At 44.1% G+C, this 14,658-nt stretch overlaps 1 protein-coding gene and 1 non-coding gene across 27 annotated transcripts in view; one reads left to right on the top strand and one right to left on the bottom strand.

Moving 5' to 3' along the window:
• APOO (apolipoprotein O) overlaps positions 1–14,658 on the top strand; it is a 94,123-nt gene that overhangs the window by 30,452 nt on the left and 49,013 nt on the right. For 22 of the 26 annotated variants that reach the window (XR_011385644.1, XR_007912140.2, XR_011385635.1 and 19 more), the window contains 3 exons: positions 744–863; positions 7,111–7,165; positions 10,169–10,264. Coding sequence is in view for 12 of the 26 variants with exons in the window: in XM_051827635.2 (XP_051683595.1) it covers positions 744–863; positions 7,111–7,165; positions 10,169–10,264 (271 nt within the window). In the remaining 14 variants the exon portion in view is untranslated. The remainder of the gene's footprint in view (positions 1–743; positions 864–7,110; positions 7,166–10,168; positions 10,265–14,658) is intronic. The other 4 variants (XR_011385647.1, XR_011385640.1, XM_070067205.1 and 1 more) reach the window with 1 other exon arrangement.
• Positions 13,015–13,141, bottom strand: LOC127485042 (small nucleolar RNA SNORA31). The gene has a single exon (XR_007912244.1). It is a non-coding gene; the product is annotated as a small nucleolar RNA SNORA31 (small nucleolar RNA).

The raw sequence follows: 14,658 nt of genomic DNA, 5'->3' as shown, positions 1-14,658 counted from the left end.
CTTGGCTGGATTAGAGCCTTATAAGTAGATATTTAATAAACACTGAATAAATCTCTCCGTTGTTCATTCTTTTTGTTTTTACATCTCACCAGTTATTGGGGTATATGGTTTCTGTTGCTTTTGAATACAGTGATGTAAAGATCTCCCTTCAGTCCTGGGCAAGGTTACTGGAGTGGCATTTGCATAAAGCCTATTAGTTTATCTTTTGTCATGTACTCTGTTCTCAAGCCTTGGAACAGAAGGCGGCCAGTAGTGGCTCTGAAAAATTTCTTCTCTGAGTGGGGAATAAACCTGCTGTCCTGCCTTTTGATCAGCGCCAGATGATCATTTGAACTAAGTAACATACTGTTCAGTTACTTTCAAGCTTCTTTTTTTTTTTTTTTAATTTCCTCCACCCATCCTTCACAGTGGTGGAATTCTTTTCTCAAACTAAATGGAAGGTGGAATACCAAATACCAGTATATAAAATAGATAAAGCATAAGTTCATTTGTTTGCAATCAGTGGTTGGGGAGGAGCACAGGATTCCTCCTAGCCCTGTGCTGCTGGCCTTGACTTCACTAATTAAGCAAGTAAGGTGCAAAGATCATGTGAAGTAAGATTCGGTTTGCCTGCAACCCCTAGGGTCCCTGTAATTCATTAGTTATTACAAATATTTTGCCTGCAAATCTGATTATGTATTATATGGTCTCATTTTTCCATTTACCTTTTTTATTTTTGTTTGGTTTGGTTTTAATGTGGTCAGCTTTCACTCTACTCGGTTCCTGAGGGTCAGTCCAAGTATGTGGAGGAGCCAAAGACCCAACTGGAAGAAAGCATCTCACAGCTTCGACATCATTGCGAGCCGTATACAAGTTGGTGTCAGGTACAGCTGTTCTGAAAAGGCAGTGAACGTATTTCTGTTTAGAGTCAATAGTGAAAAGTCAGTGCTGCCTGCATGTTTTTGGAAAAGGGGATGATAGGAGGCCCCAGGGTTCTCCAGTGCCATCTGTGGACAAGGTGCAGAGATGCCCTTGCATCCTGTGGTAACTGCTGCCACAGTCTGAGAAAGAATTCCCCCTTGCTGGGCAGTGAATAGCACCTGATTTTAAAGAGTGGCGGAGGCTGGGACCAGGGTTGAGGTGTAGCAGGTTCAGCCGCTGCCTGTGATGCTGGCATGCTGGCATTCCTTATGAACGCTGGTTTGAGTCCCAGCTGCTCCACTTCTGATCTAACTCCACGCTGACGTACCTGGGAAAGCAGTGGAGGATGACCTGAGTGTTTGTGCCACTGCCCACCCACCTGGGAGACCCAGAAAGAGTTCTGGGCTCCTGGCTTTGGCATGGCTCAGCTCCAGCTGTTGTGGCCATTTGGGGAGTGAACCAGTGAATGGAAGATCCATCTCTTTCACCCTCTGTCTTTGTAACTCCTTCAGATAAATAAGTTAAAAAAAAAAAAGCAAAAGACTGCTAACTACCTTGTTGATTGCAGTTATGAAAACATTGTCCACCAAGGGAGGATATGAGACTGGAACTGTAAGGAAAAGGATACAATGTAAACATTTATAACAAAATTGTTCCCCTCTCGCCCTGAAAATTTTATAAATCAGTACAGATTGAGCATTCCTAATTCAAAACTCCAAAATTCAGAATGCTTGAAAATGTGAAACTTAGCACTGACATTACACTCAGAAAGGTTTAGATTTTTGAGCACTTCAGATTTCTGGTTTTGAGTTTCTGAATTAGGGATACTCAACTGGTGAAGTCCATGCAAATATCCCAAAATCTGAAACTCTTCTGGTTCCAAGTATTTCAGATAAGGGTTACTAAACCTATACCACATTAAATAGGAATGGCTATAGAGCATTTTGAATCCTATAATGAGGGGTTAGATACTAAAATAGGGTAGAATTACATATTTGAGTACTGAACTATTTGAGCTATATGTACACATAGACTTTTTTATTTTTTGACAGGCAGAGTGGACAGTGAGAGAGAGAGAGAGAGAGACAGAGAGAAAGGTATTCTTTTACCATTGGTTCACCCTCCAATGGCCGCTGTGGCCGGTGCACAGTGCTGATCCGAAGCCGGGAGCCAGGTGCTTCTCCTGGTCTGCCATGCGGTGCAGGGCCCAAGCACTTGGGCCATCCTCCGCTGCACTCCCGGGCCACAGCAGAGAGCTGGCCTGCAAGAGGGGCAACTGGGACAGAATCCGGTGCCCCGACCAGGACTAGAACCCAGTGTGCCGGCGCCACAAGGCGGAGGATTAGCCTAGTGAGCCGCGGCGCCGGCCACACATAGACTTTTTTCCCTGCTCATATTTTAGATCAGGCTTTGTCATTATGTGAGTGGAAGTATTTCTGTGATCTGAAACTGAAGTTTGTAATTCATAGAATGTTTTTATATGTTTTTATACATATGTATGTGTTTGCCCTACTTGACCTTGATTTTAAAAATTGAGGGCAAAATAGTAAAAAATAAAATGTAGATGTGTGCAAAAGGTCCTAGATTGACCTTGTTTGAAGTTTACGAATTCAGTTTCCATCCACAACATGCTGTGTTTTATTAAAGATTTATTGGAAAGGTGGAGAGAGAGAGGGAGAGAGGGAGAGAGATTTTCCATCCACTGGTTTGCTCCCCAGGTGGCCACAATGGCCAGAGCTGGGCCAGATGGAAGCCAGGAGCCAGAAGCTTCATCTGGTTCTCCCACGTGGGTGGCAGGGGCAGAAGCACTTGGGCTATTTTCTGCTGCTTTCCCAGGACATTAGTTAGATCAGAAGTGGAACATCCAGGACATGAGTTGGCGCCCACATGGGTTGCCAGTGTTGCAGATAGTGGCTTTACCTACGATGCCACAACGCCTCAAAACTTGCTTTAAAATGTTTGATTTCAACCATCTGCCAGTGCTGAACTTCTGTTCAACACTTTAGAAAGAAAATAATAAGCAGAGACTTTATCAACAATGTAAGTTAGGCCATTATACTTAAGTTGCTATGGCCATGTTTTGTATTGAATTATGAGATACCTAAAGACATTATACATAATATGTTGTAAAATGCTTATTTTCTTGTGCTAGAAGATTTTTAAGCTGCATATAGTTAAGGTTAGCAAATTTGGGCAAATATTTTAGTATTATACAGGCATGACTACTGTTATTTCTAGTCTGTCTGTTTTTGTTTTTGGTAATAAAAGTACTTTATCTTTTTACCTTTCAAACTAAGGATGTTTCTTGTTTTTTTTTTTTTTTAATTTTTTTCTTCAGCACATGATATTCAGTACAGTAAAATGCTTCTCTAGATGACAGATTGGTTATTAATATATATGTTTGCACTACTTTTTTTTGAAGATTTATTCATTTATTTGAAAGAGTTTTATATAGAGAGGGTGAGAGAGAGAGAGAAAGAAAGAAAGAGATCAATCTTCATCTGCTGGTTCACTCCCCAAATGCCCCAAATGGCTGCAAAAGCCAGGGCTAGGCCAGGCCGAAGCCAAGAGTCAGCAGCCTCTTCAGGGACCCAAACACTTGGACCATCTTCCACCTTCCTAGCCACCAGCAGGGAGCTGGATCAGAATTAGAGCAACTGGGACAAGAACCTATATGGGATGCTGACGTTGTAGGCAGTAGCTTTACCTGCTATGCCACAATGCTGGCCCCTGTTTGCAGTACTTCTAGATAAAAAGTTTTTGGGGGCAGGTGTTTTGTGTGTGTGCTTTTTTTTTTTTTTTTTTTTTGACAGGCAGAGTGGACAGTGAGAGAGAGAGACAGAGAGAAAGGTCTTCCTTTGCCGTTGGTTCACCCTCCAATGGCCGCCGCGGCCGGCGCGCTGCGGCCGGCGCACCGCGCTGATCCGATGGCAGGAGCCAGGAGCCAGGTGCTTTTCCTGGTATCCCATGGGGTGCAGGGCCCAAGCACCTGGGCCATCCTCCACTGCACTCCCTGGCCACAGCAGAGAGCTGGCCTGGAAGAGGGGCAACCGGGACAGAATCCGGCGCCCCAACCGGGACTAGAACCCGGTGTGCCGGCGCCGCTAGGCAGAGGATTAGCCTAGTGAGCCGCGGCGCCGGCCAGGGGGCAGGTGTTGTGGTGCAATAGATTAAACTGCCACTTGGGACACCTGTATCCCATGTCAGAGGACCTGGGATTAAGTCTAGCCATTTCTTCCACTCCAGCTTCCTGCAAATGGGCCTGGAAGGTAGCAGGTGATGACCCAAGTACTTGGGTTCCTGCTGCCATTATGGATGGTCTTCCTGGCTCCTGGCTTTGACCTGGCCCAGCCCTGACTGTTGTGGGCATTTGGGGAGTGAACCAGTAGATGGAACATTTTCTCTCTCCCTCCCCTTCCTTCCCCTCTCCCCATCATTCTGCCTTTCAAATAAATCAGTCTTTCAAAAAAGTGTTCTTGTAATTATAATGTTTTTTTGACAAGTCTTAAAATTTATTTTAATTTTATTTGAAAGGTGGGAGCTGGGGGGTGGGAAGAGAGAGATTTTTCCATCCACTGATGCACTTCCCAAATGGCTGTAACAGCCAGGGCCAGGCCAGACTGAAGTCAGGAGCCTGAAACTCAATCTGAGTCTCCCACATGGGCAGCAGGGACTCAAGTACTTACCATAACATTACAAAAGAGGTGTTACCTGCTGTCTCCTGGAGTGTACCTTAGCAGGAAGTTGGCATCTGAAGCAGAGCCATAACTCGACGCAGGCGCTCTGATATGGGATGCAGGCATACCAAGCAGCATCTGAATTGCCACACCAAATACCACCCCTATACTTGTTTTATTTTCTTAGGTAGAAAGTAGTCTTCATGATAGAAATATTTTAATTTCCTGGCTCCTTTTTCAGACCAGCAATTTATAGCCATTTGCTCAAAGAACTAATTTCATTTTTTTAAAGATTTGTTTATTTGTAAGGCAGAGTTAAAGGCAGAGGAAGAGAGAGATAGAGAAGTCTTCTATCTACTGGTTCACTCCTAAAATGGCTGCAGCAGCTGGAGCCCTGCTGATCCAAAGCCAGGATCCAGAAGCTTCTTTCGGGTCTCCTACCCAAGTGCAGGGGCCTGAGCACTTGGGCCATCTTCTACTGCTTTCCGAGGCCATAGCAGAGAGCTAGGTCAGAAGTGGAGCAGCTGTGACTCGAACCAGAGCCCATATGGGATGCCGGCACTGCAGGCAGCAGCTTTACCGGCTGTGCCACAGCAGTGGCCCCCTAATTTAGTTTTATTCTTGGTAGAAAGGTTAAGCTAGCAAAAGAGTAGGCAGTCACAGTAGACATTGATCTGTAGGGTTTCTTTTGTCATTTTTTTTGTCATGGACATTAAAAACCCAATAACAGGGGCCGGTGCTGTGGCGAAGCAGGTAAAGCCACCGCCTGCAGTGCCAGCATCCTATATGGGTGCTGATTCAAGTCCCAGCTGCTCCACTTCCTATCCAGTTCCCTGCTATGGCCTGGCAAAGCAGTAGAAGATGGCCTAAGTCCTTGGGCCCCTGCTCCCTCGTGGGAGATGTGGAGGAAGCTCCTGGCTCCTGGCTTTGGATTGGCACAGCTCCAGCCAGTGCGGTCATCTGGCGAATGAACCAGCGGATGTAAGATCTCGATTTCTCTCTTTCTGCCTCTGCCTCTTTGTAACTCTGCCTTGCAAATTAAACAAATCTTGAAACAAAACAAAACAAAAAAACACCCATAACAGATCTTAATGAGATGATATTCAGTTATTTGTGTCCTCCCCCAAGTTCAGCATTTGTTATTTAGGATCATTTAAAAGAGTGAGTCTCACTTGTTTGGACTTGGACTGAATCCCACAAAAGAAATCCTTTTCTAAGGAACGGCTAGTTTGGGTACCTTCTGATACTTGTGCATCTCTTTTTTCCTTTTTTACTGAAGATGTCTTCTTTTTTTTTAGATGTTAGATTTTATTTATTTATTTGAGAGGTGGTGGGGGTGGGGGGGGCCTTCCATCTGCTGGTTCACTCCGCAAACGGCTGCATCTGCCGGAACTGGGCTGATCAAAAGCCAGCAGCTTCTTCCAGGTCTCCCACATGGGGGCAGGAGCTCAAGCGCTTGGGCCATCTTCCTCTGCTTTCCCAGGCCATAAGCAGGGAGCTGGGTCAGAAGTGCAGCAGCCGGGTCTTGAACTGGCGCCCATATGGGATGCCAGCACTGCAGGTGGTGGCTGTACCCACTACACCACAGTGCCGGTCCCCAGTGTCGACTTCTTGAAGGTACCTTCTAGTCAGTCTTTTATTTCATCATCTGATATTGCTGTACAAAGCCACCTTCTTGTTGTTAAGAGAATATTCGCACTTCATTTACTCTAGGGTTTGAGTGTGTTTCTGTACTGAAATACAGACTCCTGGTCTCATTAAAGCTGTTCATTCCTGCTTCAAAGGAGCAGTTTCTAGATTTAGCCTCAAAAATAATGGCAAATCAGGAAGCAGCCTTAATATCAAAGGCACATGTAATCTCATGGGGGAAGAACTGCTGCTGTAATTATCATGGGGATTGGTTTGTAGCCTATTTTCTTCCATTTTAATAGAAGAATGAGAAGGCTGCATTGTGGGAACCACTCTACCTAGAATCTTTGCTTCCTGTGGCAGTAGCAGAGCCACCGTGCTGAGCAAGGTGCAGGAAAGGGAAAACTACAAAAGAAGAAAGCAGAGACAGAACCTCAGGGAGACAGTGTATCCCTGTGTTCCAAAAGTGTTGATATGAGGCCCGTGATGTGGGGCATAGGGTTAAGCCAATGCCTGTGATGCAGGCATCCCATATCCAAGTGCTGATTTGAGTCCCGGCTGATTTGCTTCCTATCCAGTTTCCTGCTTATGCACCTGGGAAAGCAGCAGAGGATGGCCCAGATACTTCGGCTCTTGCCACCCATGTGGGAGACCAGGATGCAGTTCCTGGCTCCTGGCTTCAGCCTTGCCCAGCCCTGCCCATTGCAGCCATTTGGGGAAGGAACCAGTGGATGGAAGATTTCTTTCTCCTTCCTTCCCTCTCCCTTTCCCTCTGCCTTTCAAATAAATAAAATCTTTTAAAAAATTAATAATTTGATAATTTACTCAGTAAAGACAAGTATATTTAGTTTGTTACTTTCTAATCAGTGACTCCTACTCATTCAGTTTGTTTTTACCTTTGTAGGAAATGTACTCTCAAACTAAGCCCAAGATGCAGAGTTTGGCTCAATGGGGATTAGGTAAGTTGATGTTTAATTAGGCATAATCAGTTACTTTACTGACATTGGGCTTTTTATTGGGGTCCCATGGATGGACTCAGGAGGTCTGTGAGCTTTGTGGATGTTTTTGGAAAGAGGATCTGTTGTTTTCACCAGATTTCAGAGAACTTGAATCTCCACAGAGTCAGGTAAGTGTCTTTAAGATTAATATTGTTTGGCCGGCGCCACGGCTCACTAGGCTAATCCTCTGCCTGCGGCACCGGCACCCCGGGTTCTAGTCCCGGTTGGGACGCCAGATTCTATCCTGGTTGCTCCTCTTCCAGGCCAGCTCTCTGCTGTGGCCCGGGAGTGCAGTGGGCCCTGCACCCCATGGGAGACCAGGAGGAAGCACCTGGCTGCTGGCTTCGGATTGGCACGGCACGCCAGCCATAGTGGCCATTTGGGGGTTGAACCAACGGAAGGAAGACCTTTCTCTCTGTCTCTCTCTCTAACTGTCTAACTCTGCCTGTCAAAAAAGAAAAAAAAAGATTAATATTGTTGGGCTTGCAATTGCAGATAGAGTAGAATTTTTCAAAAATATCAATTTCCAGATGCAATGTAGAACGGCGCACTATCTCATCAATAGACTTTTCAGAACCAGACAAGCTCATTGCAGTGCTATTAATTAGTACATGCTATAGAAGCTTCGAAAAGGAAGGAGCTGAGCTGGTGTGCCTGGGAAAGATCTCATTGCATGATTAGTAGTGTCACCTTTTTTTCATTTAGTTTTTATTGTCCTTGATTGTTTCTCACATGTGAGCCACTTGTGTACACCCATAAAGTATTCATTCTGTGTGTTCTGACTAATCTCAGTCAGAAACTGATCAGTTCATAGAGACCCTGATCATATTTCATTCCCCTTATTGGGCATTGTGGCACAAACCAAAGGCTTGTTTTTAAAAGCAGGAGTTTATTTCTGTGATGTAACTAAATAAACATATGTGTCTGAGGAGGCCTCTTCATTGTCACCTATCATTTCCCATTGATTCATAGCCATACGCATTATTTGCAATATTAGTCTTTTTTTTCCTTCTGGCCTCATAGTTACCACAAAGGCCTTTAAGAAGAAATGTTCCCTTATGAGTTGTATTGTCTGCGAAATTGATGAGTCCTTTTTCTAGCAGTCACGACCAAGGCACGCTGCCAGAAGCTGGGCTTTGGCTTCAGTGCAGTGAACATCCTTTCTTTCCAATTCCTTTGTGGTTTACCAACTTGAGCTCAGCTCACCAAAGCCATCTGGGTGTCCTGCTGTCAACTGCTGTGTACATGTTGAGAATTGAGCAACATTGTGCTGGTAGGCAAAAATAAAGGGAAGTAGAAAATTGCCTCAGATGACTCAGACAGCAGGATGAAAAGACAAATTTAGGTTAAAGGCCAAATAAGTAAAAGACCAGATGGAAATGAATGCAGACGTATCACAAGCCCTGTAGTAGTACTTAAATTGATCGGCACATTTCCCAAAGAACCCAGCAAAGGGAAAACTGGCGTGTGTATGGTATTACCTAGGGGAGGGAATTTCTGACTATTCCAATTTATTCGTTCTAATTAGACATGGCATTTGTTAAGTCACTATCATGCCAAGCATTGAAGATTAAGGTTGATAAGACAGTCGTCACAACCACTAAAATGCCTGCAATTTTATATCTAGTGCTAACATAAATACAGAGATAATCATAGACTACTATAGAAGGTATAGAAGAAGGAGAAGGTTTAACAGAAATTTGGGAGATGGAAAGGTCCGGAAGGATTTCTGAGATGAATCTCGAAGGAGCAGTGCTAGCCCAATCAAATTGTGGTCATGGGTCTGCAGGTGGCTCTCCACAGAGCGGCTATTGTTAGCACAATGAAGGCTTAGTGATATGACTCGGTGTTGGGTGTTTGAGGAACCATAAGCAGATGGAAAGTGCTGAAGATGAGGTTGTGAGAAAGACATGAGCGCCTTGTGAGTCATCAGCTAGCTGAAATTCATTTGCTAATTCATCCAGTAGTGTCAACTCCTGGCTGAGTTCTTAATAAATATTTGTTGAATTAACATCCACTGTTAGCGCTAAGGGAAGAGAGCACAGAAGTCTAAGCAGTCCACCATTAAGGAGACATAGAGCACACACCTGAATAATTAAAACCAAGGTGCTGTAGGCTTAGGTACCAATTGGTGGTATGGAGAGTTAGCTGTGGTGGGCCCTTAGAGGAGGAAGAGAATTCTGGGCTAATGAGTTTAGGAAAGACTTCATGGAGGAGATAGGACTCCAGCTTACTCTTATTTGGTGGAGGTAACTGGATGGAGAGGAGGGGAGGAGGGGAGGAGGGGAGGAGGGGAGAGGAAAGGAGGCATGCTGCAAAAGAAGTCCTAAGGCATGTTGCAGCATGGGGAATAAGCTCCTATGTTGTATTTCTTTTTATTTATTGATTCTAACATTATTTACAGTGCTATTTCCCATGTGAACTAATATGAGTGTAACAAGGTTCCTTCATTATCCAGATTTATTCTCTTCTTGAGTTCAAATGATGAGTTGATGGCTGATGTTTTTCTGACTGCAGTGGATTTTGTTTAGGAGTTTCAGAGAACATGCAGCAAAGCTTCAGATAGTGACAATTCTATGCAAAGATTTATCCAAATCTATTCTGGTTTGGTGTTTGGATATCAAAGAGGTTGCATAGCCAGGGATCCCTATATTTGTATTTCTTCCTGTGTGAATGGCTGATTCACATCTGTTGCCATCAAGATTATGAACATAATCTAATCTTACTTTATTGTCAGTAGGTTGTCAAACCAAAAGTGCTTGAAAATTGGATACTTGCTGGGTGTGTAGTAAGTCATGTTTAAATACCACATAAAATGCACGTGTTTAGAAGTGTATTAGCAGAAAGTAATGAATACCTGATTAGAAAACCATTTGATACTGTATATACTAATTAGATATGACTTATTCTTTTGTTCTTAATGATCCATTTATGGAACTGTTTTTTCATCTGATTCTATTGTAGACAGCTATGAATATCTCCAAAATGCACCTCCTGGATTTTTTCCAAGACTTGGTGTTATTGGTTTTGCTGGCCTTGTTGGACTTCTTTTGGCTAGAGGTAGGTGAAATTTTGTGCAGTTTTTTGAACAAGCAGTTCATTATGGGAGAGTTTGGTTCTTTCCTTTCATTTGCCAGTTTTCAGAGTGAGTTGGTTCCTGAATATGGCATTCTTAATATATAATTGATATGGTGGTTTATTCTAGTATATTTAATTCTAAGCTTATATCGAAATTGTGTACTCTTGGTTAAAAAAGAAATTAGTTATCCTTTGCAGACAGATTTACTTGATCAAATCTCTGGTGTTCTTTGGTACATAAAGGGTGAACTTTTGTTCATAGTCTTTCACAACTGAGAAATAAACTGTTTCAGAATTTCACTATTAAGGTCAGGCATTAATCACAGTAAATAGAATAGTGTTTGACTAGAGATTGTATTAATTTCTTACTGTGTCATGGTTTTAGTCAGTGATGATGTAAAAATTTTAAAAATGCTTAAAAATAAAAGCTGAAAAATATCAACTTAAAAATATGAGTATTACTACACTACATTGCTAGATTACAGAATATTTTAAGAAAGGATAATAAAATATTCTACTCTGATAAGAATAATTTGTTATGTACAGCTTGAAGTTTCACTGGTTGTAAAATAAATGATGTTACAAAAATTCCTGTAGAGAAAGAGCCCTATGATCATACCCCCATTAAAGAGAACCAAAGAGACCAGCTTCATCCCTAATTCTCCAGTTTTAAAAATCTTCCTTTTGGGGTCTGCGCCATGGCTCACTTGGTTAATCCTCTGCCTGCGGTGCCAGCATTCCATATGGGCGCCGGGTTCTAGTCCCGGTTGCTCCTCTTCGAGTCCAGCTCTCTGCTGTGGCCCAGGAAGGCAGTGGAGGATGGCCCAGGTGCTTGTGCCCTGCACCCACACGGAAGACCAGGAAGAAGCTCCTGGCTCCTGGCTTCGGATCGGCATAGCTCTGGCCGTAGCAGCCATTTGGGGGGTGAACCAGCGGAAGGAAGACCTTTCTGTCTTTCTCTCTCTCACTGTCTAACTCTGTCAAATAAACGAAAAATCTTTTTTACATGCATTAACTGGTATTTTATTTTAATATTTTTATTTGTTAATTTTTATTTAAAGAGAAGCAGAGACATAGATCTTTCGCCTGCTGGTTCACTCCCCCAAATTTCCACAACAGCCAGGGCTGGGCTGGGCTGAAGCTGGGAACTCAATCCAGGTCTCCACCTGGGTGGCAGGGGCCCAAGTACTAGAGCCAGCACCTGCTCCTTCCTAGGGTACTCATTACCAGGAAATGGAACCAGAAGCACAGCTGGGACTCGAACTCAGGCACTCTATGTGGGATGGGGACACCCCAAGCTGCATCTTCACCACTGCGCCAAACACCAGCCCCATAACTGGTGTTTTAAGATCTGGAGGATAAACTCTGAGTTCACCACCATGCCCTCCTCCTGTCTTGCATAGAATATTTAAGGATTAAATTTCTAGTTCATTTTTATTAATTACCTTGTGAACCAACATTCTTTCGTAGACTTCTTTCCCCTCTCTGCTAGCAAAGCTGTTCAGAAAAGCATGACAGTTGGAATTTGGTTATTGTTAGGGAGATGGGAATGTAGCATCTAGTGAAATTCCCCTCCTTGCCCATGGTGAGGGCATGTGGAAGAGTTGCACAGGCGCAAAGCAAGCTCTCTGTGCTATGGGTACGGTGTCAAGTGTTGGATCCCTGCGCAGGCACTAGGAGGTTTGGGGGCCATGCTCTCCTGGGTAGAATGGCAGCATGGGGATGCCCCTATTGTGGCTCCTATTCCTGTTGCTTGTTTATTTGTATGTGTTTGTTTCTGTTTCTTTTTCCTTTTCCTGGGAGGGCTTGGTAGTGTTAAAATAACTTGACATCTTAACTAAAGTATGCATATACTGTCATATGCACAACCACAACAGCAGATCTTTTTCCATGGCTGCTAGAGATGTGAGGGCACTTCAGAAAGTTCATGGGAGTCTGGCACTTTGGCATACGGTGTTAAGCTGCTGCCTGCGATGCCAGCATCCCACATGGGCACTGGTTTGAGTCCCAGCTATTCTACTTCCAGTCTAGCTCCCTGCTCATGTGCCTGGGAAAGCAGCAGAAGATGACACAAGTACTGTGGGCCCCTGTGGGCAGCCTCATGGGAAACCCAGAAGAAGCTCCTGGCTCCTGGCTTTGGATCGGCCTAGCTCTGGCCATTACGGCCATTTGTAGAGTAAACCAACTGATCGAAGAGCTTTCAGTCTCTATAATTCTGCCTTTCAGATGAACAAGAAAATCTTTTAAAAAGTAAAGTTCATGGGAAATGTGTTTTTTTTTTAAAGATTTATTTATTTACTTGAAAGTCAGAGTTACACAGAGAGAGAAGGAGAGGCAGAGAGAGAAAGAGAAAGAGAGAGAGAGAGGTCTTCCATCTGCTGGTTCACTCCCCAGATGGCCACAATGGCTGGAGCTGCACCAATCCAAAGTCAGGAGCCAGGAGCTTCTTCCAGGTCTCCCACACAGGTGCAGGGACCCAAGGACTTGGGCCATCTTCTACTGCTTTCCAAGACCATAGCAGAGAGCTGAATTGGAAGTGGAGTAGCTGGGACTCAAACCTGTGCCCACATGGGATACCGGCACTACAGGCAGTGGCTTTACCTGCTATGCCACAGCCCCAGCCCCGGAAATGCATAATGTGAAAAAGCTAGGTATGGATTTCAAAATTTTTGGCACTGAAAAACATTTATCTTTTAATTTCATTTTCCACAAACTTTTTTTTTTATATATACAAATGTATTCCGCAATTCAGTCTGGGTTGCCACAAAGACAGAGAAAGTACAGGGATTTTTCTTTAGCATCCTGGTGCAAACCAAAATAACAACAACAAACTGTTCAAGGTGTAATACAGAAGGGCCTGAATGCAGAGATTCAGAGGGCTTTGTGGATCAAGAGGAGTGGATCGAATGTGTGTTTATGGGTGGCCAGAGTGGATTGCAGGTGCCTCCAGGTAGATGGAGCAGGTGGTGGCAGCAGTCCTGTGAGCTCCTGGTCGGTTTTCTTGATTGTGTCTGGTAAGGTAGTCTCAGTTGATGAGGATGTCCATGATCATGGTGGTGACAAGAGACTCCCAGAGAAGTGAGCGGATGATCATTCAAAGGAAGTGGGTTCAGCTGGACCACTGAAGGTTGGCAGGTGGCTGTTGCCACTGTTGCCTTCCAATGACTTCCCCTAGCAGTGCAGCCAGCCAGTTACCTCTGGCAATGCTGGTGGCTACAGCTCACAGCACTGGCTTCTTGGGAGGTGTGGGGCAGGTAGATGTGGATAGGGAGTGTATGATCTCATCTCTTACTTGAAGTTGTGGAGTCCCCAACTCACTATGTGAACCAACAGGAGCTGGAGGCCCAAGAGTTAACACTCATCAGCTTTGACTAGAGGAGCAAAACATGACTGGATGGAGGTTTGCTGCTCCGTACCTGGTCCCCACTGTGTGAGCTGCCCAGGTACTTACAGCTTCATGTGGATAGGGGCATCCCAGGGATGTAAAAGGCTTTTCTCTTCTAGGTTAATTAATTATACCTTTTCAATCCAGGCATAGAACCAGAACAGAAACATTATTAGTCTAGGTTGATAGCATTTGTATTCTCTTCTATAACCCCAGTTCCATACTTTAATATTTGTCTGTTTAAAGTTTAAAGCCAAAAAACAGTGCCCATATGATTAGAACTGTGCAATTTTTTTAAGATTTTATTTATTTATTTGGCTGGTAGAGTTACAGACAGTGAGAGAGAGAGACAGAGAGAAAGGTCTTCCTTCTGTTGGTTCACTCCCCAAATGGCCGCCACAGCCGGCGCTGCACCGGTCCGAAGCCAGGAGCTTCTTCCTGGTCTCCCATGCGGGTGCAGGGGCCCAAGCACTTGGGCCATCCTCCACTGCCCTCCCGGGCCACAGCAGAGAGCTGGACTGGAAGAGGAGCAACCAGGACTAGAACCGGCGCCCATATGGGATGCCGGCACCACAGGTGGAGGATTAACATAGTGCACCACAGCACTGGCCCAGAACTGTGGAGATATTATGAACATATGCTGTGCTGGCATTTTTATGGGTCCCGTGTCAAAAAGAGTGTGCCTTTTACTGACTTTTTTCACAAAGAAACCTTTTATTTAATAAGTATAAATTTCATAAGTACAACTTTAGGAATATAGTAATTCTTCCCACCATACCTGCCCTCCCACCCCACCTCCTCCTCCCTCTCCCATTCCCAGCCCTTTTCTCCATTAAGATTCATTTTCAGTTAACTTTATATGCAGAAGACCAACTCTATACTAAGAAAAGATTTCAACAATTTGCACACACATACACACATACAAAATATAAAAAACTGAGAACAAGTTTTACAGTTAATTTTCACAGTACAACTCAAGGAGGACAGAGGT

The sequence above is a fragment of the Oryctolagus cuniculus genome, chromosome X, assembly GCF_964237555.1.
Source record: "Oryctolagus cuniculus chromosome X, mOryCun1.1, whole genome shotgun sequence".
NCBI lineage: Eukaryota > Metazoa > Chordata > Mammalia > Lagomorpha > Leporidae > Oryctolagus > Oryctolagus cuniculus.
The sequence above is the reverse complement of the archived record's forward strand: the minus strand, read 5'-3'. Positions and strand labels throughout refer to the sequence as shown.